The 23,921-nt window shown below is 42.0% G+C and overlaps 2 protein-coding genes across 4 annotated transcripts; both read left to right on the top strand.

Moving 5' to 3' along the window:
• Window positions 1-1,475: 1,475 nt before the first annotated feature.
• Window positions 1,476-9,718, top strand: si:dkey-181f22.4 (receptor-interacting serine/threonine-protein kinase 2). 2 transcript variants are annotated; one of them, XM_062549831.1, is made up of 11 exons: window positions 1,476-1,736; window positions 2,105-2,252; window positions 2,587-2,736; window positions 3,345-3,472; window positions 4,291-4,340; window positions 4,595-4,756; window positions 5,132-5,217; window positions 5,552-5,620; window positions 5,768-5,924; window positions 7,075-7,284; window positions 8,252-9,718. In XM_062549831.1, the coding sequence occupies exons 1-11, from the start codon at window positions 1,579-1,581 to the stop codon at window positions 8,569-8,571; spliced, it is 1,638 nt and encodes a 545-aa protein (XP_062405815.1). In that variant the 5' UTR covers window positions 1,476-1,578; the 3' UTR covers window positions 8,572-9,718. The 2 variants fall into 2 exon arrangements, with proteins under 2 accessions (XP_062405815.1, XP_062405814.1); XM_062549830.1 differs by having other exon boundaries at window positions 5,768-5,936.
• Window positions 9,719-10,424: 706 nt separating this feature from the next.
• slc7a6 (solute carrier family 7 member 6) lies at window positions 10,425-23,899 on the top strand. Of its 2 annotated transcripts, none has more exons than XM_062548700.1 (10): window positions 10,425-10,635; window positions 14,551-15,132; window positions 15,804-15,929; window positions 16,279-16,423; window positions 17,212-17,335; window positions 18,031-18,134; window positions 19,605-19,701; window positions 21,538-21,687; window positions 21,977-22,160; window positions 22,455-23,899. In XM_062548700.1, the coding sequence occupies exons 2-10, from the start codon at window positions 14,634-14,636 to the stop codon at window positions 22,520-22,522; spliced, it is 1,497 nt and encodes a 498-aa protein (XP_062404684.1). In that variant the 5' UTR covers window positions 10,425-10,635; window positions 14,551-14,633; the 3' UTR covers window positions 22,523-23,899. The 2 variants fall into 2 exon arrangements, with proteins under 2 accessions (XP_062404684.1, XP_062404685.1); XM_062548701.1 differs by lacking the exon at window positions 10,425-10,635 and adding an exon at window positions 11,252-11,359.
• The last annotated feature ends 22 nt before the right edge of the window (window positions 23,900-23,921 follow it).

Here is a 23,921-nt window from a genome sequence, read left to right as displayed (position 1 = left end):
AGAACATTTGTCATCTGAGCGCAACAAAAATGAAGTAGAAAGAAACATCTGAGTCATTCTGAGGATGAAGCTCTCATTTTCAGCGGATGTACTCAGGCTCTGACTGATCCCCACTTCCTTACTTGCCTCTGCCTTGAAAGGCCTGTAATCAAGGGACTGCACCTTAGTCAGAGGGGGAAACAAAAGTAATGACTGCATGTGGCTGACTCGACCTCTCATACCCTGTGATGGAATCAGTCAATTTAAGGAACTTCACTTCAAGGTTTCACAGTCAGTGTGGTTTATTGCTCAGCCAATATGCAAATGAATCTTAAGTAACTGAGTAGGCTGAAAGTTGTATCAGTCAGGATTGTTTAGGGTTCAGCTCTAGCCATGAAAGTTTCAACTTACATAAAATGACAAAATACTTTTTAAAAAAAGGTTTCGGCTATGAAATCTTGGGTTCAAATGGAACAACGGTCATGTGGCTCTGACTTTTACAGAAGGGATCATAAGCAAGCTGGAGATACAATGGATACAATGTTTATTTGTCACATGCATATGCTTACTAATGTAAAGAATGCAGTGAAATGGTCAGTTCCTTCGCCTATTGTGCATATGGGAGGGACAGGGGGTATAGGGAGGCCTATCATTTAGCTTATGTGTAGGCCTACCTAGAAAGTGACAGTGGAAACATCGCTGTCAATGGAAAAAAAACAACACTCAATTCGTCATCAACGCAGTTAGACCCATTTCAGCATGTGTCCAATCAGTGGATGAGCAGCTAAAAGGAGAGCCTGCTTAAAACGCAGCACTCAAATAAACAGGGAAAGTTTTACATTTCAAGACCCTGTGACACTGAAGAGAGCAGGGGAATTCCAGTCGCTGCTCAAAATATCGACACGGTGAAATAGCCTTAGCTTATTCAGAGATTCAACAGCACCCACGAGGATTGAGTATACTGTACATTGCCTATTGCTTGGCATGTTGCTTGGCTTGGCAACACTGTTGTGTAAACACACCCCGATTTATAAAACAGGCCAAATTTGAAGATGGTGGAAGGTGGTGGAAAACAACGTTGTCATTAGGCTACACAAAACATCATCAGGAATGGAATAGAAGACATGGAATGTTTTCAAAAAGTAATAGAAAAGATAGTAGCACCAAAGAACATCTCAAGCTCTTATTTAAATATGATACAGAATAGGTTAGCCTATCTCGTACACTTGTTGTCATATCCAATATGCCCAGGCTACTCTAAATTACAAGAGATTTGGCGTAATTTGGCGACGTCTTGCATGTACTCGCGCTTAGTTCTTGTAAAAGCACGAAATGAGAGAAAGGCACTGAGCAATCAGAAAACGACAGGACAAGGGGATTTCAGTTAGTGCAGCCAATGAAATTGCACGTAAACAGATTGTGTCAGCTGCCACGCGGGCAGCGTAAGCAGGGGATGTCCGCGACGGCATCCCAACCCAAAACAGTCGCTCCTTAACAACAGTTTATGATCTCGTACTTCTGCGAAGCGGTGTAAATGAAGTCTGTAGCGCTGAGCAGTGGCGTGTGCTCTGCATAGTATTCAATGTGAGGATCTGAAGAATGGATAATCTTCTTCAACAGTTGCCACATATAGAAGAGGGAGATATTCTTAATTTGACTCTGACAGCGACTAGTGCAGAAACTTGCCTGCGGGGCCGATACAAGGGCACAGGGCGGCTCGTAGCGGTGAAACTATTGCGAAGTCATTCGTCTCAAAGGTAAAAAGCTCCTTATGTGACAACCTTGCAGGGTTTTACTGACTTACGAGATCATTAGAATAAAGAATTTAGATATTTTGTCATTGGACATGGAATAAACGCTATCCAGAAAAAGTTGCTGTATTTCTTGGATCTATAAAAAAAAGTACAACTAAATAGCACAATAATTTCCCCTCAAGATCATGGTAGGCCTTAATACTGTTGCGCCCGCGCTAGTTTTCATATACTGAGATGATCATCATTAGGGTGAGAGTTATCATAATTTCCATGAATTGCCTAATAAAGCTTCGGAAGCAACGAGTTAGTAGAAGCTGTAATGTTTTTCATAGTCTGTGTTTGTAAACATGCACAATTTCGCTCGTTGTCAGTGGCGAGAGGGTGAGGAACACCTTGGAGCCACAACAGATGAAGACTGAGAGACTGCTGGTTCCGCTTGGTGTGTATCGGACTCGTTTTTTCTCTGGTCTGGTGTCGGAATGGATGACAGCTGGTTCGCTGCATTCACTCCTATATGAGGTATGCAAAGATCGTCACTGTTCTGGCTTCATTATTTATTATATATCTGAATTTTCTAAAGATAACGAAGTCAACCCCCCTGTCTATAGAGGGAAGAACAATGTTATTTTACCCACGTTCTCTGTGAAATCCCCCCTTGAGATGTTCTTATTTTTAAATAAGGGTGTCAAACAATGTGATATCTAGCCCTGCATTAAGCTCCAGCCTTCAGCAAATGCTGCAATGCCAGTGTTTCAGTGTTGTGCGTAGCAGAGCTGTGTGAAACAAAGCACTTCAGGAAATACACCCGTTCATTATGCATACCAAAGCGATGAAATTCTGTGTGTGTTTTCAGACAAAGCTGTACCCTGAATTCCCCGTCTGCCTTCGCCTGCGCCTGCTCTGTGACATTGCAGAGGGCCTGTCTCACCTGCACTCGATCCCTCTCCCTCACCTGGCCCTCAGAGCCACGCACGTTATCCTGGACCAGCAATACCGTGCCAAGGTATGCACCCACACCTGCCCAGACAGGTGTCCTACAGCAGAGTGGGACCTGAAGAGCTTTCAACGACAAAACATGCTTTTTATACAGTTAAGATTAACTCTGGGTTGGATTGTAAGACAGTGTTGGAACAGGGATTTGATTTGAAGAGTTTCCAAAGGCAAAATGCCTTTTATACAGTTAAGATCTCCAGGTTAGACTTAAAGGCAAGACATGACTTTTATAAGGTTAAGATGAACTCTGGGTTGGATAAGACAGAATTGGAACACAGGTGTATTTGAAAAGTTTTCAAAGCAAAACATGCCTTATGATTAAACTTCTAATGACAAAAACCGAATGACCCTAACCATATCCCTAACTTGTCATGACAAGAACCGAATGACACTAAACCTAACCCTATCCATAACTTGTCATGACGAAAACCGAATGACACTTGATAAGTGAATGACAGAAGCATTATGTCATAAACGTGTATGACTTGCTTGTACTATATGACGGTGTCATGTCACTCTCATGTGGATACTTTCAAGTAAAGTGTAACAGAGCTTTCAAAGGCAAAACAGGTCTAGGTTTTGTTTAACTTTGTTGTCTTATTTGGTTATTTTATCCAGTTATGCGGTTGGGGGTTGCCAGAGTCCTCCCCCTCTGAAAGAGTCGGGCCTCGCTACAGAAACCTGGCCTACCTCTCACCAGAAGCATTGTATGAGAGTGGGAGCTCAGTGAAGACAGACATGTATAGGTGAGTTAGCGCACGTAGCGCTCCGTTTTATTGCCAGATGCACTTCCTCTTCTATGGGGACAGAATTGATAAGATAGCTGAGATTTGTGGCACCCCCTCTGTTACCTGAAAGTGTGATGTCTGTGTAAAGCTGCCCTAGCCCCAATATTTCAAGTATACATGCAAGTTAATAAATAGCAATGCCCTACTGTGCCGATGTGTGAAGGCCTGTCACAGTAGTGTTGAACATAATTCACACAGAACCATCAAGCGCCAAGTGCCTGCAAAATTCAGGGCCTTTTAGAGGGGGTTCATTACGGTAGATACCCTAAGATACTGTCATTCTAACAGAATAGACAGAGTGGACATAGTCAGTGTATAACGGTTCTACCGGGTTTCTCTGAAAATCTGAGTGTTAACTGTTTGGGTGTTAGTACTCCATGAGGGGGACTATCGAGCCCTGTGGTTGGGCACTATTACCTTGTGTGTTTTATGTCTTCTTTTTTATTCTTTACTTTTTAAACTATTCTTTGACTATTGTCCTTCTATGGTTTTATCTGCTATTACTGTTTGCATTGTTTATGTAAAGCACATTGAATGATCTCTTTAGTATGAAATGTGCTCTATCAACATACATGACTTGACTTAGCTTGACTCATGTGCCTGAACACGTGCCTAGAGTTTGTATTAGACATTTGGCATATCTTATGTAATTTACAATATTTATATTTACATTAGTGACCTCAGTGAAAGGTAAACAAAGCTAACTTGATATCAGAGAACATATTTAAACAGTGCAGTTGAGTAATATCTCAAGCAATACTGTGATCCCCTTCTAGTTTTGGCGTCCTTCTTTGGGAAACATTGAACAGACAACATGCTTCTGAAGGTATGTGGGCTTATCAAGCCTTATCTCTTTATGTGCACAGCACAGGTATGTGTGTACCGCATGTGTGTCTTAACATGTCACTATGGTATATAAAGGCTTTTTTAATCTAATGTCAATACAGTACTACTTGCTCAACAGCATAGCACATGGTGCATGACTGTTCCTCTTTGAACACTTTCACTAGCTGTGTATTTCTGGAAAAGGGTATTTCCTCCATGGGTTAAGCATGCTTAGTGTGTCTGTCCTCGTTTCAGATTTTGTACAGCAGCAGTTGATATTGCGTGGTACGGAGCAAAGCTTGGAGCAGGGAGCAGAAAGCAGTTTGTTGCCGTCTGATACACCCCATCTCCGTGCCCTCACTGAGCTTGTTTTGAGTTGTTGGAACAGTGACCCCGAGAGACGTCCATCTGCGGAAGGTCAGCAGGAAGTCTACTGGGTTTGGTTCGGTTGGGTTTTTATTATGCTGACCTTTGTCTTTAGAGCCTTTCAACAACATAAACAATTATGTGCATACGGGATATCCGGAGGCACAGAAAACAACATTGAGCTAATGGTGACTTGGGGACAAAAAAAACCCATTACGTTTTAAAATCAACAATCGACATTAAGCTAAAATCTGATTCATTTTAATTTCAAGATATCTGCGTTGGTTTCGAACGTTTCAGCTGGAAACCCTTTGATTGAAAGGTTGAAAAGATTGAAAGGCTCCATATGACTTCCACACCTGTTGTTTCATTGTTATCTACAGAGTTAATTTAAATCCTTTCTTGTGTCTCTGTGTTTATGTTTAGACTGTCTTGCGGTCCTGAGAACGGCCTTGTTGTCCTTTGACCCTGCGGCCCCAGTCAAAGCTGCTCTCCGCTTGAAGGAGATTAAGGTGCTTATGATATATTATGATATTCACAACTGCATTAACAAAGTGGTCAAAATGGTGTGCACCATCACACAGTACAATATGAGAAATTATGTAGAAGTCCACACACTGTGGATCCCTTTCAGTACAACATTGTGCAGACGTCTACACACTTTCTCACAAGTGCATTACAAGAAACTTGTTCAACAGGTGTTGCTATGCAGTCTGCCTGTCATGAACCACTAGCTTATTTCTTTCCCTGTCTTTTTTTCTTGCCTAAGCATGTCTGGTTTTATTTTGTTTCACCAGTAAGAGTTTTCTTAAAGCTGCATATTTATGTTGTTCTTTACTATGCCAGGAGAGGGCAATGCTGAGCTGTCAAAACTCACCAACCTGGGAAATTCCCATTGAGCTGAACAATCTTGAGGTAAAATAGCAACTGCTGCCAGTGTTCAGTGAAACAGATTCAGTAATGTTTTCTTCTCTAGACTACACTTATATTCAAACCTAAAATCCATAAAAGGTTAATGATTAATCTGTATTCACTGAGAATACCATTGTGTTTGCTCAAAAGAACTCTGCTGACTACAAGTTCATGCATTCCAAAACGCTGCCCATGGATATCCTACGGCCTCCCGCTCAGACTCCTGCATCGTCTGGCAGTAGCCCCAGCAAAGGGTCCCCTCTTCCCTCACCACCCAGGAGTGGCCAACACAGACGAGGCTGCTTCGGCAAGTGCTCAGGTTTATATCCTTCTTAAGAACTCAGAGCTGCCCTGTTACATGGCTTTTGGGTTTATTTGAGTCATTGCTTGGCACATACAGCGATTTTTCACATAGATTCTTGAGAACTTCTCCTTTAAGACAAACAATAGGTATTATTATTTCTGATAATCCAACATGACAAAAACAATTCCTACAGTAATACTTCATTGCAGATAGGAAAATGTAAGGGAAGTGAAGTTCTATCTTGTGCCAACCACTGGCCTGTCCTTGAGCCAAGCAGCTGCCTGCAAGCCCAGCATAGGTTCAGTCAGACCAAGTTTGTGTTATTAGTCATTCTCACATTTGAATAGTTTATCTCCAATGCTGATACATGTCTATGACAGTCAGGTCATAATTCCATCACCCTACGCTCAGTTCATAGTAATTACACTTATACACAACTTTTATTTGCCATCCATTTCACAAGTACAGTCAGAGTATATCTCTTAAGAGGATATCAAGGACATAACCAATTCCTTTGTGTTGGTTGTGGTAGGGGTAGACATCTCCATTGAATTTCTGTAATGATCCTAACTGGATGTTATTGCTTACAAAAACTATAAGAAAATTCAATTAGAATGCAGAATAAAAACATATTGAAATGTTTGTCTGAGATATATCTTTTGGTATCATTACTAAATGGATTTGGGGGGGAAACAGACTGTCTTGCTGCTGTCACTAGGATGAAATTGAAAGGGTTCAGCCAGTGTCTTTGTCCTGTCTGAATTGTACTGAATGTCTCCGGTGCTCCTCTTTACCGTTATAGCTCTTACTGTCTTGCTTGTGTTGTAGGAAATGTGGAAATCATTTGATATGTCCTCTGAGAACAAAAATAACTTCTCATGTCCTTGAATACATAAGGACCTTATTCATTCAGTCTGTAAACAACTGATAGTGGTAGCTTGTTTTCTGTTGAGAAGAAAAAATATGCTCAATGTAAATTCCTCAGAGGCCACTGTGATTTCTCTGTCTATTAGGCCTGACCATATGTGAAAGCCCAAGGGCAAGTTTGATTGGTTAGGTAAGGTATTGAGCGATTTCCTTTGAGATTGCAGCGTAATGAAGTTACGTGTATGGAAATACGTTTATAATGAAGTTGCTTTCATTCTCTCTCTAGGTGGGAGGAACCAGACCTCACCATGCTCAGAATCTCCCAAGCCCAGAGTCCAGTTGACTGGCCGAGCTTTGACAGCATCTCCCCGTCTACATAGCCCCTCTCCCCCTCTCCTCAACCCCTCTCCACCCAGCTCCAGCTCCAGCTCCAGCTCCAGCCCCAGCTCCTCTCCCATGGCTCCCTTCCATGCCCAGGCCAGATCTAAGAACCCGGGTGAGTTTCCAGCTCATGCCTGGAAATAACTGCTGCTAACCATTCTTTGCTAACTCATATTATCTTCAAGGAACAACAGCATAGGTTGTAATTATGAAGCACCTCACACACATTTTTTAATTCTTCACGGTCCCATATTGTCATGGTTGTTTGGCCGCCTGGTCGTCTCACAATGTGCCAGGCTAGTCCGTGACGAAAGTTTGTTTTTAATGGAAGTTCCCATTCCAAACTCCCAGGCCCAGGTCAAGTCTTATTACAAGTCAGGGAATACCATCCTGCCTGTGATTCGATACTCAATGCCCAGTCGGGATTGGAGAAACCTGTTCACACACTCCGTTGCTTTGTTTCTGTGAAAAACAACAAAAAAGCGTGAGAGGTTACAAACACAGTGGCAGGCCCCTGGTGGGCCTGTGTGTGTGTGTGGCCCTGGCCTTGTGTGGCACCCGCGCTTGTGCACCGTAAGCATTTGTGCGCGGCAGCCCTCGCTGCCTCTCTCCCCCTGGCTTCCTGCTCAGCCATGTCTCCGCAGCCTTATCAGGGCACATTTCGCTTCCTCCCCCGGGAGAGTGTTTGTTTCTCTCCAAACTTCTCCAACTGAGCCTCCGTTTTTGTTTCCCGTATGAAACAGTTCAACAGATTGGTTGAGAGTTGTTAAGTCTGACAGTGCCCGCATCTGGCATGATTAATAGTCTTTGCTTCATAAATCACGGCATAGGCCCACTAGATATGACCCTGCGTACGGCGCGTGGTGTTAAATCACACACCTCACCATGAAACGTAACAAAGGTGATGAAAGTGTGACAGTGTCACAATGCAGAAAGCACAGATATGGAATGGAGTAAACCCAGATGAGTTGCAGTATAGTATTTAGGATTGTGTGTCGTCTGTGAGTAGGTGTCAGCAAGTTTGTCTTAGTGCCCCACTGAACTTTGACCCTTGACCTTTGACCTTTGTCTCCTGCCCCCAGGCCTGCCGAGCTCGTCTCCCCCGCGCCGCGTGAGCTGCTGTGGCCTGCTGCTGGAGCGCCGTGAGCTCATAGTCCGGTGGATGACGGAGGGGCGCCTCAACCACCTGCTGGACGTGCTCCGCTCTCGCCAGGCCCTGAGCTACGAGGCCTACGAGATCATCACCGCCGCGGTCACCCTGGCGGCCCGCACGCGCTGCATGCTCGACACCTGCTGCTGCCTCGGGGAGAGGGTCGCCGCCCTGGTGGCCGTCACGCTCGGCCTGGTTTCTGCCTCCTCCACCGCCACTGCTGCCAGAGGCAGAGCTCAACTGGCTCACTGAGTCAGAGACACTTTGGGAGTGCTGATGACACAAATAGATGCGGAAAAATGAAGATGACAAACAATGGAAAAGATAAATTTTTCGCCCTTCCTGCTTTTGACTGTGTTACACTAGGAAGCCATAAGGAAAGAGGGATCTTGAAATGTGTGCCTTATTTCACTTATTTTGAAGGGTCACTGTACTCTTAATAGCTGTATGTATTTACACATGAGTTTCTTGCTTGGTTCTCATAATCAAAACTTCCCAGTATGTATAAACACCAGAGTGTTTTAAGTACAAACACTGAATGGACAGAAAGAGGACTTTGAGGGCTGGAGGAGCTAAACTAGTTGACACACCACGCCTAGCTTTATCAGAACAGAACAGAAACACAGGCACTCAAACACGACTGATAGTGTGCCAATGAAACTGACAACATGTGAACCTGATGACATTTGTTTTCATGTTCCATGCCACCTATATACACCTTAAAACCAACGTAGAGACATTGTGGAAGTATTTAATCAGTAAGGTGTGAAAGCTATTAGCCTCATGAAGATGAAGGGCACTTTCAGAACAGACGAAACCAAAGACTGTTGAAGCATGTAGGTCTGTCTGTCAGATGGTCTTCTGTGAGTGATGTGTAACTTGCTATCACCTGATTAGCTTTATCAGGTGATGTGGATGCCCCACATAGAGACAAAATGTATTTAATGGCTCCTGTAGGTTTGGTGAAAGACTTATCTATCTGTAGTTTTTATAAAACAATTAGATTAGCTCGGGATGCTTTCCAGTTTCCTGTTTCTGTTTTTATGTTATTGTTTTTCATGATTTTTAAAAGGGTGAAATAATATTAGTGATCTAAACTTAAAATCTAAACTTTGTTTTTCTGTGTTGAGAGAACAACTCAATATATTAGATATTTTGGGGGGGGGGGGGGAATGTTCATTGAAGAAATGTACATGCACCTTACAGAATTAGATATCCAAATTGACGTTTATGTTGTGTTCACTGCTGCCATTAAGCAGCATTTTAACAGTGATTTATCTGTTTTATGTGGTCCTTTATGTATGGTTTCCCCACATGCCTGTGGTGAGTGGGACTATGTGCTGATGTAGTGCTGTATCTTGTAACAAGAGACTGGGTCAAATATATTTTATCCCATTTCAGTGTTTTCAAATGTTTCTTATTTTGTTTCCTGAGAGCTTTGAAAATTCTTGGTTTTAGTTAAGTTGAAATTATAATATTTCATGTAATGCAATATTATAAGTTGTAGGGTCAAGGTTATAAATTTATTTTGTAATACATTTGGATTATCTTGTGTCTGGCTTAGTCTGGGCCCCAACTGCATATTTTCTACCAAAAGCTACAGTAGTCCTCTTACATACCATTGCCTTCTCACAGCGTGTGTCTAATTGCATGAGCTTGTAGCTAAACTAGACCTTCTAGAATGCCTCCCTCTCTGGAGCCATTAGGTGCCTGCATGAGATTCTCCATATCTCCTCCTTGAAGTCATTTCTGACTCTAACTCCAACTTAGACACATTAGTTCATCCTCTTCATTATATTCTACCTCTTTTCCCTCTGATAGTTTATTTCGTCCAAAATACAGGCTCATTAACATGGTATTTTGAAAATGGATTGGACTCATACAATAGGAAAATAATTATATTGGTAGGCTACGCTCATGCTAAATTGTGAATACCATTCGGCAGCTGTGTACCATCTTAACATATCAGCACATGTTGGTGGGTTGCGGGTCTAGTTTCCAATAAATTTTGCTCATATGGGCCAAGCTCCGCCTTTGGGTGGAGTTCAAGGCAATATTAAGCCAGACAAACACAGGTAGTTTAATGTCATGCGCGTGCAATAGATTCCCAGATTTTCCACCGTTCCATACGTGGCATTTGAAAATAAATGAAGGGACTTCGTGTGTGCTTTGGCAATTTCTTCACGTGATTAATGCCGGTGCAGCCGGTGTCACATGACATTCTCTCTTCAGTGTTGCGGTTGCGGGTGATGGTTTGGTGATGCTCCCGGCAAACATCCTAGGACCAGTCTAGAGAGAAAATCGTGCTATACTAAGGTAAGGTGGTTTCTGAAAATATTGTGTTTCATCTCACATTTTTAACCGCATACAGGCGCTAATCTTGTCTAGCAATGGATACAGATACCCCTACCAAATTGATCAGACACGGCAAGGCGCTCCAGTTCATCATCCGAGATCTCATTATAGCTTATTCATTACACATCTTCCATCCTGTGTCTAATGTGCTGAAAATTGTGTGTTGGTTTGAAAACAAACATGTATAACATTTAGGCAAATGAGGCTATCTGATTCAGTAGACTAGAGGCTAGTGTGAAGGCTTCACTTGACTTCGCTGCATTTTAACTTCAAAATGCGCAGTCTGGAAAGGTTGGGTTCCTTGTGCTTATTGAATGCTGGCTAAGGCTTTGGCTCATTTCTACCGTTTTGGATGATGATGGGCCGTGTGTTTGATTACTTCTAGGAACAAACTAGAACCTATATTTTTCTGGATGCAGCGTCGCTGTTTCTCAGATGACTGATTCGCTGAGTATCCTTGTTTTGTTGTTCCTTTACTATTAGAGGCGGTGAGTAGTTGGAGGAGGAGGAGGGGGCAGGCTGACGCACTGATGGCTTACCGAAACTTGACTTTTCAAACACAATAAAGTAGCTCAATCGCATATGTATCTGTTATAAGACCGGCCAAAGTAGTCATCTGTGGTTTGAGCAAGGTTAGGGAAGTATAAAAGAACGGTTATCTACGTGTTACATGTTTCGTTGGCAAGTAAGTTGAATGCGCTACGGTTTCCTTTGTTTGTGGTTCTGTTATGCATAAGGTTCTGTCTGATGCACATCACATTATATGACAACATTACGTTTGCTTCGACGTAGGCTATATTGATGTCTCATGTCAACTTTTAAGTCACTCATAAACTCGTTTTCTGAGGCTTTTCTAACGAGTAGGTGCTCATTGTTTTTGCTGTCATTTCGAAATGAGGTGGCTTTTTTTAATGAAAATGTCACTGACTTCAAATGCGTTCAGTGTGGAGCTGTCCTGAAAATTATCTTACCGTTGATGGACGTATTCTGGACTGCTGAAACTAAAACTTCTGAGTGTGGTGTTTGTTTCAAATAGCTCTAGCCTACTTAGTTTATAGTTCAACCATTGTTTAGATTCAGGGTAGTGTAAACAGTTGCTAGCCTACTAAATGCTTAGTTACATGCTACAATGTTACAATGCAATATCAATGTTGCAATATAAATGTTTTTTTGGAGTTAAGTGTTGTAGTGATCGTTGCCTCAAAGATGGTGTACGCTTAAACTGTTGACCAGCTGCACAGATCAACAGGAAGAGACTAATACAAGTCAGCTAGTACGTTTAGATTAGACGGTAGATAAATAATTTATTCATCCCCAGGGAAATCTAGGCGTCCAGTAGCATACAGACCTAGAAGCACTTATCAAAACACTCAAAAATAACAAAAGTGTAGCCTGTACACTCTGCTTAACTTACCTCAGGCATTCTCCGCCAGAGGAGCTACATGTAGGCTACAGTATGATAAAAGTATGCCTATGTGTCAGTGGGGGTAGTATGAATGGTAGTTTGTCTTTTCCATCAAAGGTGAACAGTACAACGTGATTCACAGTGCAAAAAGAACTATTAGGCGATCAAACACTTGGCATATTAAGACAAGAATGCACAGTTATAAATTGTTGATGCTGAGGCAAATGGCCTATGCAATAGCATAATATTAGTAGCCTAGTCTAAAAAACCTTACAACTAAAACAGATGTCAAACGGCATTACCCAGTTGTTGCAATGCCCTGAATCAACCCTCAGACAAATGCAATGTAAGCTACAAGGTAGGCCTAATGGTGTTTTTTTTTTACAGAAACAGGTCTCTGTTCTTTATGTGCCTTCTGTGATGTTAGTATCCTGCTTGATGAACAACAGTGCCAAACTCTAGGACTATTTTCTCTATTAGAACAAAATGAAACAAAAAATGAAACATTTATGAGAATTGCTTTGGAGGCCCATTTAGTTGCTACCACATTTGACACATGATTAACACATGGCATGATGTGCCACAAACTCACTTCACACCCAAGTGAACACATTAGACCCAAGTTGAAATGTCACATGATGTCGAGTATAATGCTTAGCATAGCAATGGTTGGGCAAGTGGCACATATGAGTTTTGTTCACTTGAATGCTCTTCTCTTAATTGCCTTCATGTGTGTTCTCTACATTGGGCCCCTTTTGCTATTGTTTGTGCAAAGCCACACAATATCATCCTTGAAGGTTTTTTAATATTCACTGAGTGACTTGGAATGGAGTAGCTTGAATTAGACTGAAGAAGCATTCAAAGAGACCTGCATCTCTGACAGGCAGTGACTAGATATGAAACTAGGGCATTGCTATTGGCATCAGGCTTGTGCACAATTCCGAATTTTAGAATTTGCCTCCATTCAATTCATGAGTTGGAATTTGAATTGAATTGGCCCCACCCCACAGGAAGTTGAATTTGAATTGGAATTGGAATGACAGGAAGTGGAATTCAATTCATGGCAATTCAAAACAAATTCACAGTCACATAACAGGAAGAATGTGTTGAATCTCACATACATTCAGTTCAGGGAAAATTACATTGGAAATTTAGTTGATTACTGTTTTCAATTATAAATTGTGTGTTTGTTGAGATCATATCTGACATATTTTGTGAAACTTAATTGTTAAACACTGCAAAAAGGGGTGTCTAAAAACAAGATAAAAACACTAAATCTGAGGTAAAAGGTACTCAAAACATGTGAAATTTTCTCCATGCAGCAAGATAATTTCACTTGGCAAGATTTTGTGAATTAAGATAAATAAAAAATCTAGAAATAAGCATGTCTACAGAGGTATTTGGAAACTTAACATAAGCTGAAATTGCTGGTTTTAAGATTACTTATAAATATCATTTTTACATCCCCAAAATAAGCAAAATATACTTAATATAAGCATAAAATGCTAGTTGTAAAATGAGGTTCCTTAAATTTAAACAGCCTCAGATTATATTCCTTTTTTTTGGAAGTATATTTTCTGGACTTTTTGCCTTTATTCAGATAGTACAATGAAGATAGACAGGAAGCGAGTAGGTGAGTGAAAGAGTTGGGGAGAGATTGGGACATGACCGCAGGTGAGATACGAACCGGGTCCCCGTGGGTACATGGATGAGTACATGGGACTAATGCTGTAACCTGTTGCGCCACAGTACCACAGCTTGTGACAAATCTAGATTACGTATATTTAAAGTTGCTACATAAATTGTTATAAACATAAACTGCTGTTTTTAAGATGATATCTTAAATCTTAAATGTTATCTTAAATTAAGTCAAATTTTAGTGTTACTGAATCTTAAAACAAGCTTTATTTTGATGAGAATTTGAGGGAGAGATGTAAAAGATCTAATTTCAACAGTATTTACCTCATTTTAAGATTTCATGCCTACTTGAGACAAAAAAAAAGATGTGCTTGATTTAAGATAGTGTAAAGTTGAACACTTACGTAAAGTAAGAAATTCACTCTTCAAACAATAACACTTCTAATCAATTTTTTATCTTGATAAGAATCAAATAATTTGCAGTGTACCCTTAAATTATGTATATGAATTGATTTGAACTTCATTGAATTTAAATTCTACTTCCCTTAATTCAAATTCGAATTGTAATTCTGCATCCTGTTTTTGACCTCAATTCAAATTCAATTCAAACTCAAGAATTGAATTGGAATTTAGGAGTCATTCTCAATTCAATTCTGAATTTTGCACAAGCCTGATTGGCATCTAATGCAGAGGAACCCTACCAAGAACTGTTACCGTCATTCATAACTGCTTTAGATGAAGCAGCTCACACTCTCTGACCCCCCCCCCCCCCCCCCTCTCTTTTGTCCTCTGCCCTCCCCTGTTTGTTCTTGTGTCCTGTGGATGTACGCTAGGTTGGACACTACCGATAAGTAGCTCCCACACCCCTCTCCTATTCCTGGTCGTTGGACTCCGCACCCCAGCTCAACAGACAGGAATGGAGAACCAGGAGGAGTCCAGCAAGCTCAATGGGGGGACTGGGTCAGCGGCCCAGGGCTCGGAGGACGCCGCTCAGCCCAAGCAGAGCATGCAGCTGCAGAAGGAGATCTCGCTGCTCAACGGCATCAGCCTCATTGTGGGCAACATGATCGGCTCGGGCATCTTTGTGTCGCCCAAGGGCGTGCTCATCTACAGCGCCTCCTACGGGCTGTCGCTGGTCATCTGGGCCATCGGCGGCATCTTCTCCGTGATCGGGGCGCTGTGCTACGCCGAGCTGGGCACCACCATCACCAAGTCGGGGGCCAGCTACGCCTACATCCTCGAGTCCTTCGGGGGCTTCATCGCCTTCATCCGCCTGTGGACGTCGCTGCTCATCATCGAGCCCACGAGTCAGGCCATCATCGCCATCACGTTCGCCAACTACCTCGTGCAGCCGCTCTTCCCCACCTGCGAGCCGCCGTACACCGCGTCACGCCTCATCGCGGCCGCCTGCATCTGTGAGTTCACGCTAGTGTGACAGTGACGTGGGAGAGCTCTCGTGGTCCTGCATAGACACACTGTTAACAAGTGTTACTGCTTTAATTAGTGTCGGACACTAAGGAGATGATCCTGTAGATCATTTGTACTTTTTCATGTACTACATTATATAGACATTTTAGCATTTATTCACGTCACAACATCATAACTACAGAATTAAATTATGGTTGTTGTATAGGCTATACATTGCGCAAGCATCAAACTAGATGGCCGTTTTATATATCACATACTACTACCACTAGCACTAGCACTGATTGGAGCCAGTGTTTATTAGAAATAATATTTATGAGGTGGGTGTAAGTCATATTCCAAAAATAAATTGGATTATTTGTATCACATAGCACAAACTGCATTGTGGATTGGGAACAGCTGGAGATATGAGAAAGGAAAAGAGCTCTCAGAGCCTGAGAATTGGGTTACCTCAATATAAACACACGCACTCTGTGAGCAGACTTGTATCCATCATTCCTCTCCAATAATGGAGGCCGTTTACGTAGTGGAAAGTCAGTCAGGGTAGAATCCATCATTTTTACTGTTGTGGTTGCCTTGTCCAAACTAAATGGCCATCATGTTCTGGAGTTGTGTGGGAAATGGTCCAGATCAGCATCAATGATGTTTTGTTCTTGTTTAGGCTTGCTGACATTCATCAACTCTGCCTATGTGAAGTGGGGCACCCGAGTACAGGATCTCTTCACCTATGCCAAAGTCCTGGCCCTCATAGTCATCATCATCACAGGGATTGTCAAACTGTGCCAAGGTGAGCCTGGCATGGTTATTTGGACTGCCTACTGTATATGTGTGTATTTATATAGGGGCATGAAATCATGGATTTGTTTTTGACATGAGTCCAAGTTTGATCTAATTGATTTAATTATGTGCGTGTGTGCATGGCTACAATATAGTAGATGTAACCATGTGTGGAATCCACACTGTTTGAGGTGGGGTTCATCTATGGTTCTTTGAGGAACCTTAGATAAAGGTTGTGCATCTCACTTCATATTGTGAGTGCTTCTTCCTGAATTGGCCAGGCCACAGGGGGCTATTTTTTTTATGTGTTTTGTGTGCACAGCAGTAATGTGTGTGTGTGTGTGTGTGTGTGTTTACAGGAAACACAAAGAACTTTGAGGCCTCCTTCCGGGGTTCATCCCTAGAGCCAGGGGACATCGCTCTGGCCTTATACTCAGCCCTGTTCTCTTACTCGGGATGGGACACACTCAACTTTGTTACGGAGGAGATCAAGAACCCTGAAAGGTCAATATTTTGACAATATTTTACCAAGCCATTACATTTTAGTTATGGACTCTATTCAATTCACAAAAACCTGACAATACTTCTCAGTATCTCGAGAATTAAATAGTTATTTGCAACAGACATGCACACACAAGTAAATTTATTTATATTGCACATTTCAAACACAGAGATCAGAGAGTAGTAGTAAATAAAAGCATTAATGGGCAATAGTTAAAAAAGTTTGATAACTAAGGTCATAGTAATTAAGCAAAAAAGAAAAGAAAACCCCTTCAAGACTATTCAGAATTTGTAACTGTGATTATGGGGAGGTCATTTGATCAGGTAGCAGAAGGCATCTGAAACAGTTTAGTCTTAAGTCAAGATTTAAAACGGCCTACAGTTGGGGGGCCTTTTTCATGTCCTCCGGAAGTTGGTTGCAGAGCTGAACCACACAGTAACTAAAAGCTGCTCCACCATGTTTAGTTTTAACAGCATTGTTATCGAACAGTATTGGTTATTGTGGTATTGTAAAATGTGACTTATTTTGCTGGCTCACCCTGCCTGGTTCCCGGTTCCCAGACTGTGCACACTTCAGTCACCTTTGCCTATGGACATTTAATTTGAATGTAACCAATATGCGGATTTTGCTTATGGATTTAAAAAAAAAAAAAAAAAAGTTATTCGTTGCTGTGTTGTGTTGCACAATACAGCAACGGTGCTGTATATAAAAGTACTTACTTACTTTACTTACTGCCTTGCACTGATGTATTTGACTAAGCTGTATCAGTTTGTGTCATGTGAAATCTCAGGAACTTGCCCTTGGCCATTGCCATCTCCATGCCCATCGTCACCATCATCTACATCCTGACCAACGTGGCATATTACGCCGTGCTGGACATGAGTGCCATCCTCGCCAGCGACGCTGTGGCTGTGGTGAGTGGGTTATTTTTGTAAGGAGGTTATGTTTTCATCGGGGTCTGTCTGTCTGTCTGTCTTGTTTGTTTGTTCGCAAGATAACTCAACTCAAAAAGTTATGGATGGATTTCGATGACATTTTCAGGGAAGGTCTGAAATGACCCCAGGAAGAAACTATTACATTTTGGGAGTGATCCATATCACCATCTGGATCCAGGAGGCGGTTATGTTTTCGATTGGCCTGTGCTCTGAGTGCTTTGTTTTTTTATTTATTTATTTTACATAATTATTTCTTAAAAATCTGTTTTCATTACTGCATCTGCCATTTAATTACCAAAATGACCAAAGTAATTGACAACTAATCCTATATGCGACCAAGTGTTTCTTTCCCTACATTCATTTATTCATCAGGTTAGCTGCAGATCCTAGAATGACCTTTGAGCTAATGTGTGTCTTCGACTCCCAGTAGTGTGGGAGGAATAGCATAAAAGTTTATTGTACGTCCTCTGTGAGCTTACATGAATGGCTGTAATTACTGTATGCTAGGAAATGGTCAGCTCCTAAGAATAAAGGAAGCTCACCAGTAAGCCCATTAAGCAGCAGTGGAAAGCTACAGCACTGGATCGCATGCTATGGGGGTTTATTTTGATGGTGTGTGAAAAAGTGTCTGCACTTGGTTGAGTCATCTCTGCATCATGTTCCTTTCCCACCAGACGTTTGCGGACCACACCCTTGGGGTCATGAGCTGGACCATCCCTATAGCCGTGGCTCTGTCCTGCTACGGAGGACTGAACGCCTCCATTATCGCTGCGTCCAGGTAAAACTGTGGACATGAATAAAGAAATAATGAAATGCATGCAGTCTGCTAAAAAACTCCCATACATGTGCAACATATAAACACACAACACACAGTAAATGTATGGGAGTTTATAACGGTGCGGGCATTTAATTATTTCTACCTCCGCCAAGGAGGTTGTTTTCATTGGGGTTTGTTGGTTGGTTTGTTTTTTGGTTTGTTTGTTGGTCTGTCTGTTTTTTCACAAGGTAACTCAAAGGAGGGGGTTATGTGTTCGCTTGGCGGAGGTTTAGGCTCTCGGAGTGCTTTTCTAGTTCTTTTTTGAGTTCTAGTTCCATTTGGCCTGCACCTCACGTAGGAATGTGCACACTACAACTACTCTACATGAACACATTCAAGCCTTATCTGAGACCATGGTCACCAATCAAGGCCTTCGGGCAGTATTGTCAATAGCTAACTTTGTGTTGATCCAAAGCCAGGCAAGTCAGTTGTGTACCAGAACAACGTTGGAGCAAAGCCCTCATTAGGGCGCTTTAAGGGAGAAGATCATAAAAACAAAAGTTGTTTAGTTCGACCCAAAACATCTGTGTCTCTTTAAGAGCGTAATCCATGTCTGTCTGAGAGCCCAAGTATGTACAGTATCAGACGATGGGCCTCTGTTCTCAGTTTGGAATCTCATGTAGAGGTTGTTCCTGCTGTGTGCCGTGCAGCCATAATAACTGTACCTGAAGCTGACGACACTCGAGGGCAGAGACTGGCACACCACTGCCATTACACCAGTGGTTTTATGCTGATGGGTATTCAGCTCCTGGGCAGGGCAAGGCTTCTGTTGCTGTCCGATGTGTGTCCCTGTTTACAGAGGCTCGTAAGTTTAGTTCTGCCTGTCTGGTTTTTATGGGAACACCTTTGCATGGTAAATATGGTGACGTGCTATCTGGAGTCATTCTGCACAAGGGAAATGTGTTCTCTTTGGAGCTGAAACATCTGCTGCGGGTTCTGAGGTATTTCAGGAAAAGGGTTGATGGATTAATCAGTAAAGTTCAAATGGAGGCGTTGGTTAGCCATTAAGCAACCCCCCACAATGTTCGGTTTCCACAGAGATGTGTAGATTTATGTTAGTACTAACATCAGTGCATAGAGCACATTTGTTATTGTATACACTCCCTATGACTCTGTGTCTGGTTGGCATGTAGTTTGGGCTTCATTAAGTTGCTGGTCTACACTGGCATTGTGACCTTGTGTCCTATGTGTATACAGTCATCCTTGCTGGATCTCTCAGCATACTGCACTGCTCCTGTATCATGTTGGACGGTGTTCATTTACAATATCATGTTGCAATCCATAGCTCAGTAAATAGCTTTTATTTATGTGTAGCTGCTGTATACACATCGAATCAGGTTGTCTGAGGAGTGTATATGACAGTGAGCATGTATATGTGTTTGTGTCTCCTGCGCAGCACTGTGAAAATGTTTGTTTGTGTCTTCTGTCCAGGCTGTTCTTTGTGGGGGCGCGAGAAGGTCATCTGCCGGATGCCTTGTCCATGATTCATATGGAACGATACACTCCTGTTCCTGCCCTGCTCTTCAATGTAATGTACTTCTGTTTGACATTTTACCCGTTTAGCTAGTGAATAGATGCACCTGTTGGACCGCCCAAACCCACAAGCAAATTCTGCAACGTGAATTAAATTGCAACATGAAACCACAGGAACGCTGTTGCTCATGGTTCTGTCAGTGACCGTTGGTCAACTCCCACAGTATCAAGTATCAAGGCAATTGTGCAAACAACTTTAGCCTTTGTGTTTTTCACAAAAGTAAAAATTGAAGTGGTGAATGCAATTGTTTTGAAAAGGCCATGTCAATTCCTGCTCTGACACATCGTACTCAGGGTCCTCAGGATGGACTGCAGCACCCCCTGTTGGTCAACTGAATGAATAATGTGACATTTCCTGTACCCCTTTCCTCTCCACAGCCATCTGCAGTTTACAGTTTTTTTCAATCGCTAACAAGCGTTTGTCCATTCATTTGACACATTTTCAAAACTCTAAACACAGCCTCTCACCTGCAAAACACAATTGGCCAAATGGATAATTTTCCTCTCAAAAGCACATCCCATGTTCTTACACCACATTTTGTTACATATACACTAACTCGTCATTTCTCTGCACACACTAACTTTACCAAAACACTGGAAACCTGACTCAAAATGAAGTTATTTTGTCAAAGAATGAAGCTTGTTTTCACTTCACAAGATACATGCAGTCAATCAGAGTACACTAGGTTTCAAAATACTGGCTACTGTTCACATTACAAAAACGGCATAGACTTTTATGTTTCAGTTTTACAGGTATTTGCATGCAAAACATGCAATCCAGCATTTTTACACTAAATTTCTTGGTTGGGAACTGTATGTCCAGATGTAATGTTCGCATTCAAATGCATTCCAGTAAAAAGCAAATCTTTTTTTTTTATATACTGTTCACTAGGCCTACAGGAGGTGCAGTATAAATACTATGATAGAACAGAAAAAGTTTTACAGCATTGCAGTGAACAAAATATCCATGATACACAAGAGCATTCTGAACAAAAAACAACAGCAAAAAGCCCAGATAAAAAGGGGGTGAACAAAAAAAAAGCACAATATTACTGTGTCTAATCTCTGCACCTGCTCCTCTCAGTGCTCCAGCACCTCTCACTGCATCTCTCACTGGGCCTGCTCTTCTCCCTGGGCCCCTTACTCTTACTCTTTCTCGTCCAGACATTACAGTATTTGTCTTTTTCTGTTTCTGCTTCCAAAAACATCACCTCCTCTTTTTACTGTGTAAGTGTCAATGTAATAGAGACCCCTGCCACTGAGTCTAAGACAGACTGAAATCAGCTGTGGTTGGCCCAATTTACCCAACATAAATCATCTGTGTGTCAATTATTCGATTGTTTGTTTATTATCAGCTGAGATATATTGCTTTTGAATTGATAACATTGCAGAAGCAGAGGTTTTTATACTGTATCTAAGGTTTGGAATATTGTTTTAACTATTGTGGGATGTTGTGTGTTAACATTCGAAAATAATACAAAAACGATCCATTATTTTGTTGGGAGGTATAGTTTGTCTGTTAAGAAAATGTTAGCATTGTGAAAATGTATTCACTGACTGCTTACTGTGTGAAAACAACATGAAATGTGTGAATGGTATGGCCACGAAAGACCGATGCTGTGCTAACTGTGTTTAGAGTTTTGAAAATGTGTCAACTGAATGGACAAACGCTTGTTAGCGATTGAAAAAAACTGTAATATCTCAGTGCTTTAATATCTCAGTGCCTGGCACGTTTTATCTTCCTGCCACAAGAGACAGTATAATTTCTATTACATTTAACACAGTACATCAGCACTCCTCATCATCTCTGTTCATCTCTCCTGTTTAACAGTGTGCCATGGCACTGATCTACTTGGCCGTGGAGGACGTCTTCCAGCTGATCAACTACTACAGCTTCAGCTACTGGTTCTTCGTGGGTCTGTCTATCGCTGGACAAATCTACCTTCGCTTCAAGGAACCAGACCGACCCCGGCCTCTGAAGGTAAGGGGTGGTGGGGCATCCATCCATGTCTACTTCGCTTTGGACAAAGGCGTCTGCCAAATAGCATAACCATAACCATAACCATAACCATAGTTTGAAAGCTTAAGGAGCAGCCACCAGTTTGTTGTATTGCAGCAAGTTAACATTCCAGCAGTAATATCTTGAGAGTTGTGCTTTGTTGTTGCTAAAGGAGGGCATTGTAGAAGGGCAGTTGCTGTGACCTTTCTTCTTGTTAAATTGATGATTGATGTGGATATCCCTTATCTCTCCCCTGTGTGTGTGTGTGTAGCTTACGCTATTGTACCCCATCATCTTCTGCATGTGTACGGTGTTCCTGGTGGCAGTGCCTCTCTACAGTGACACGCTGAACTCCATAATTGGCATAGCGATCGCCCTCTCTGGCGTGCCAGTTTACTTCCTGGGAATCTATCTCCCAGAATCCAAGAGGCCACCCATCATCTCAAAGCTGCTGAGTGAGTACACTAGCCTGGTCTCCTCAAACCAAACCCAAGGTTGATGGGTGTCCCATGTGTCAGCCATTAGTTACCCATTAGTTACCCATTTAGACAAAGTTGTTTTGCATGATTTTCAACTTTGATCTTTTGTTCTTCTTTCAAGTTTTGAGTTTTCACCAGCTCGGACTATGCATTTCCAAGATCCACTGCAAATACAGCTGTGGTTCATAGCAAGGACTAGCTGATGGCTATAACTCATGTCCGACTGTGTCCTTTTGAAGTTTTGACTTCCTGTTCTTCCTTTCCCTCCAGATGGCATCACGCGCCTCACTCAGTTCTCCTGCTTCTGCGTTCTCACCGAGATGGACGTGAGCGAGTAACAGAGGACGCCATCGTCACGGGATCTCCCTGCCACACCTCACCAGCAGTCATTCACACTACCCCCTCCCCAAAACACTGACACCGCACGAGGAGAGAGAGGACTCCACATGAATCTATCCCACTACCTTCACTTTTCAGACTTGACTTGATTATTTCACGTTCTTGAGCACACTTTCATCACCCGGTGGCCTACACGTTACTGTGGCCAGTTCTTCTGGGTCTGGGAACATGAATTCGCACACTCACCCGCGCACCTGTCCTGCACCCAATGTCCAGCATGCGTCCACTCCTGGGGCCTCTGCTCCGCTCAGGGACTTCATTGAGGAACAGTAGAGCTGAATGACCTGTGCCGCCGTCAGCCAACTGGACTGCACACTTGAAGAAACCCAGGGGATTTTAGCCAGCTGGACTGACACACAAAGTGCCAGGAGCCTCTCCCCTCTCCGTAATTAATGAGAGGCTACTGTTGGATATCAATATTGTCTGGACGCTATCGGCCAAATGAGGTTGTTATTATGGACTACCAATGGTTTGTTTTTTTGTTTTTTTTTAATGGAACCTCAAATACTGTATTATTTATACACACTGTTTTTAAAATGGTGTTTTTAAAGTTTCAGTGTATGTGCGGTTTACAGATTGTGATGCAGCCTTCTAATCGTATTAATGTATGGTGTTTTGTAAATGTGTCTGATTGGGACCCATGGGACTCTTATTAATCTACTTTCAAGCCTTAGTTTCAGGTGAAAACCAGGGAATGGGTCCTTCTTACATACAGAATCCTTTGTATATGCTGCTATCCAATTTCACATTCTGACATATTTTTCTTGAAAATATTTATGTAGGCATCACTCTAAATCAGTTTACTATAGGTGATGTAGGGCAGAACTAGTGATATGGAAGCAGATTACTTCGTGCCTACACGCCTTATTTACAAAGGGTATATCGACCATCATTATGCAGTATCCATTTCAATGTCCCTCATATATAGGCAAAGCTTATCTCCAGAAATATATATTATTTGCGTATTAGTAGTTTTCTGTGTTCCTCTTGACTGTTATACCAATGGTGAAGAGGTATTATATATGAACGATGTACTGTACTACAGTGACTTCAGTGAAGTATGTAATTTTACTTTTCCAGTCACAATGATGTTCCTGCAAAAGTCTTCCATCATTGTGTGTGAGTGTGTGAGTGTGTTTATGTGTGTGTGTGGCATGCACCACACTCGTCTTTCAGGTCATCCTGGCATCAAGTCTTCAAGCTGTTTGATTGGAGTTTCAGAACACAGAACAAACCAAGAACCTGGCAGTCCACTGACTCCATTTTCTTTCTTTTATCTGGGGCAATAAAGATTCACAAACTATCTAATGTTGAAAGATATTTTTTTTTAACTTCCCA

This window comes from Sardina pilchardus, chromosome 11 (assembly GCF_963854185.1).
Source record: "Sardina pilchardus chromosome 11, fSarPil1.1, whole genome shotgun sequence".
NCBI lineage: Eukaryota > Metazoa > Chordata > Actinopteri > Clupeiformes > Clupeidae > Sardina > Sardina pilchardus.
This window is presented reverse-complemented; position numbering and strand designations above follow the sequence as displayed.

Bases quoted from the DNA above. Each gene is read 5' to 3' on its own strand.
- slc7a6 (XM_062548700.1), top strand. From the start codon at position 14,634: ATGGAGAACCAGGAGGAGTCCAGCAAGCTCAATGGGGGGACTGGGTCA. The intron at 15,133-15,803 runs GTGAGTTCACGC...GTTCTTGTTTAG, and splicing joins CATCGCGGCCGCCTGCATCT to GCTTGCTGACATTCATCAAC. The intron at 21,688-21,976 runs GTAAGGGGTGGT...GTGTGTGTGTAG, and splicing joins ACCGACCCCGGCCTCTGAAG to CTTACGCTATTGTACCCCAT.
- si:dkey-181f22.4 (XM_062549830.1), top strand. From the start codon at position 1,579: ATGGATAATCTTCTTCAACAGTTGCCACATATAGAAGAGGGAGATATT. The intron at 2,737-3,344 runs GTATGCACCCAC...TATTTTATCCAG, and splicing joins ACCAGCAATACCGTGCCAAG to TTATGCGGTTGGGGGTTGCC. The intron at 4,341-4,594 runs GTATGTGGGCTT...TCCTCGTTTCAG, and splicing joins CAGACAACATGCTTCTGAAG to ATTTTGTACAGCAGCAGTTG.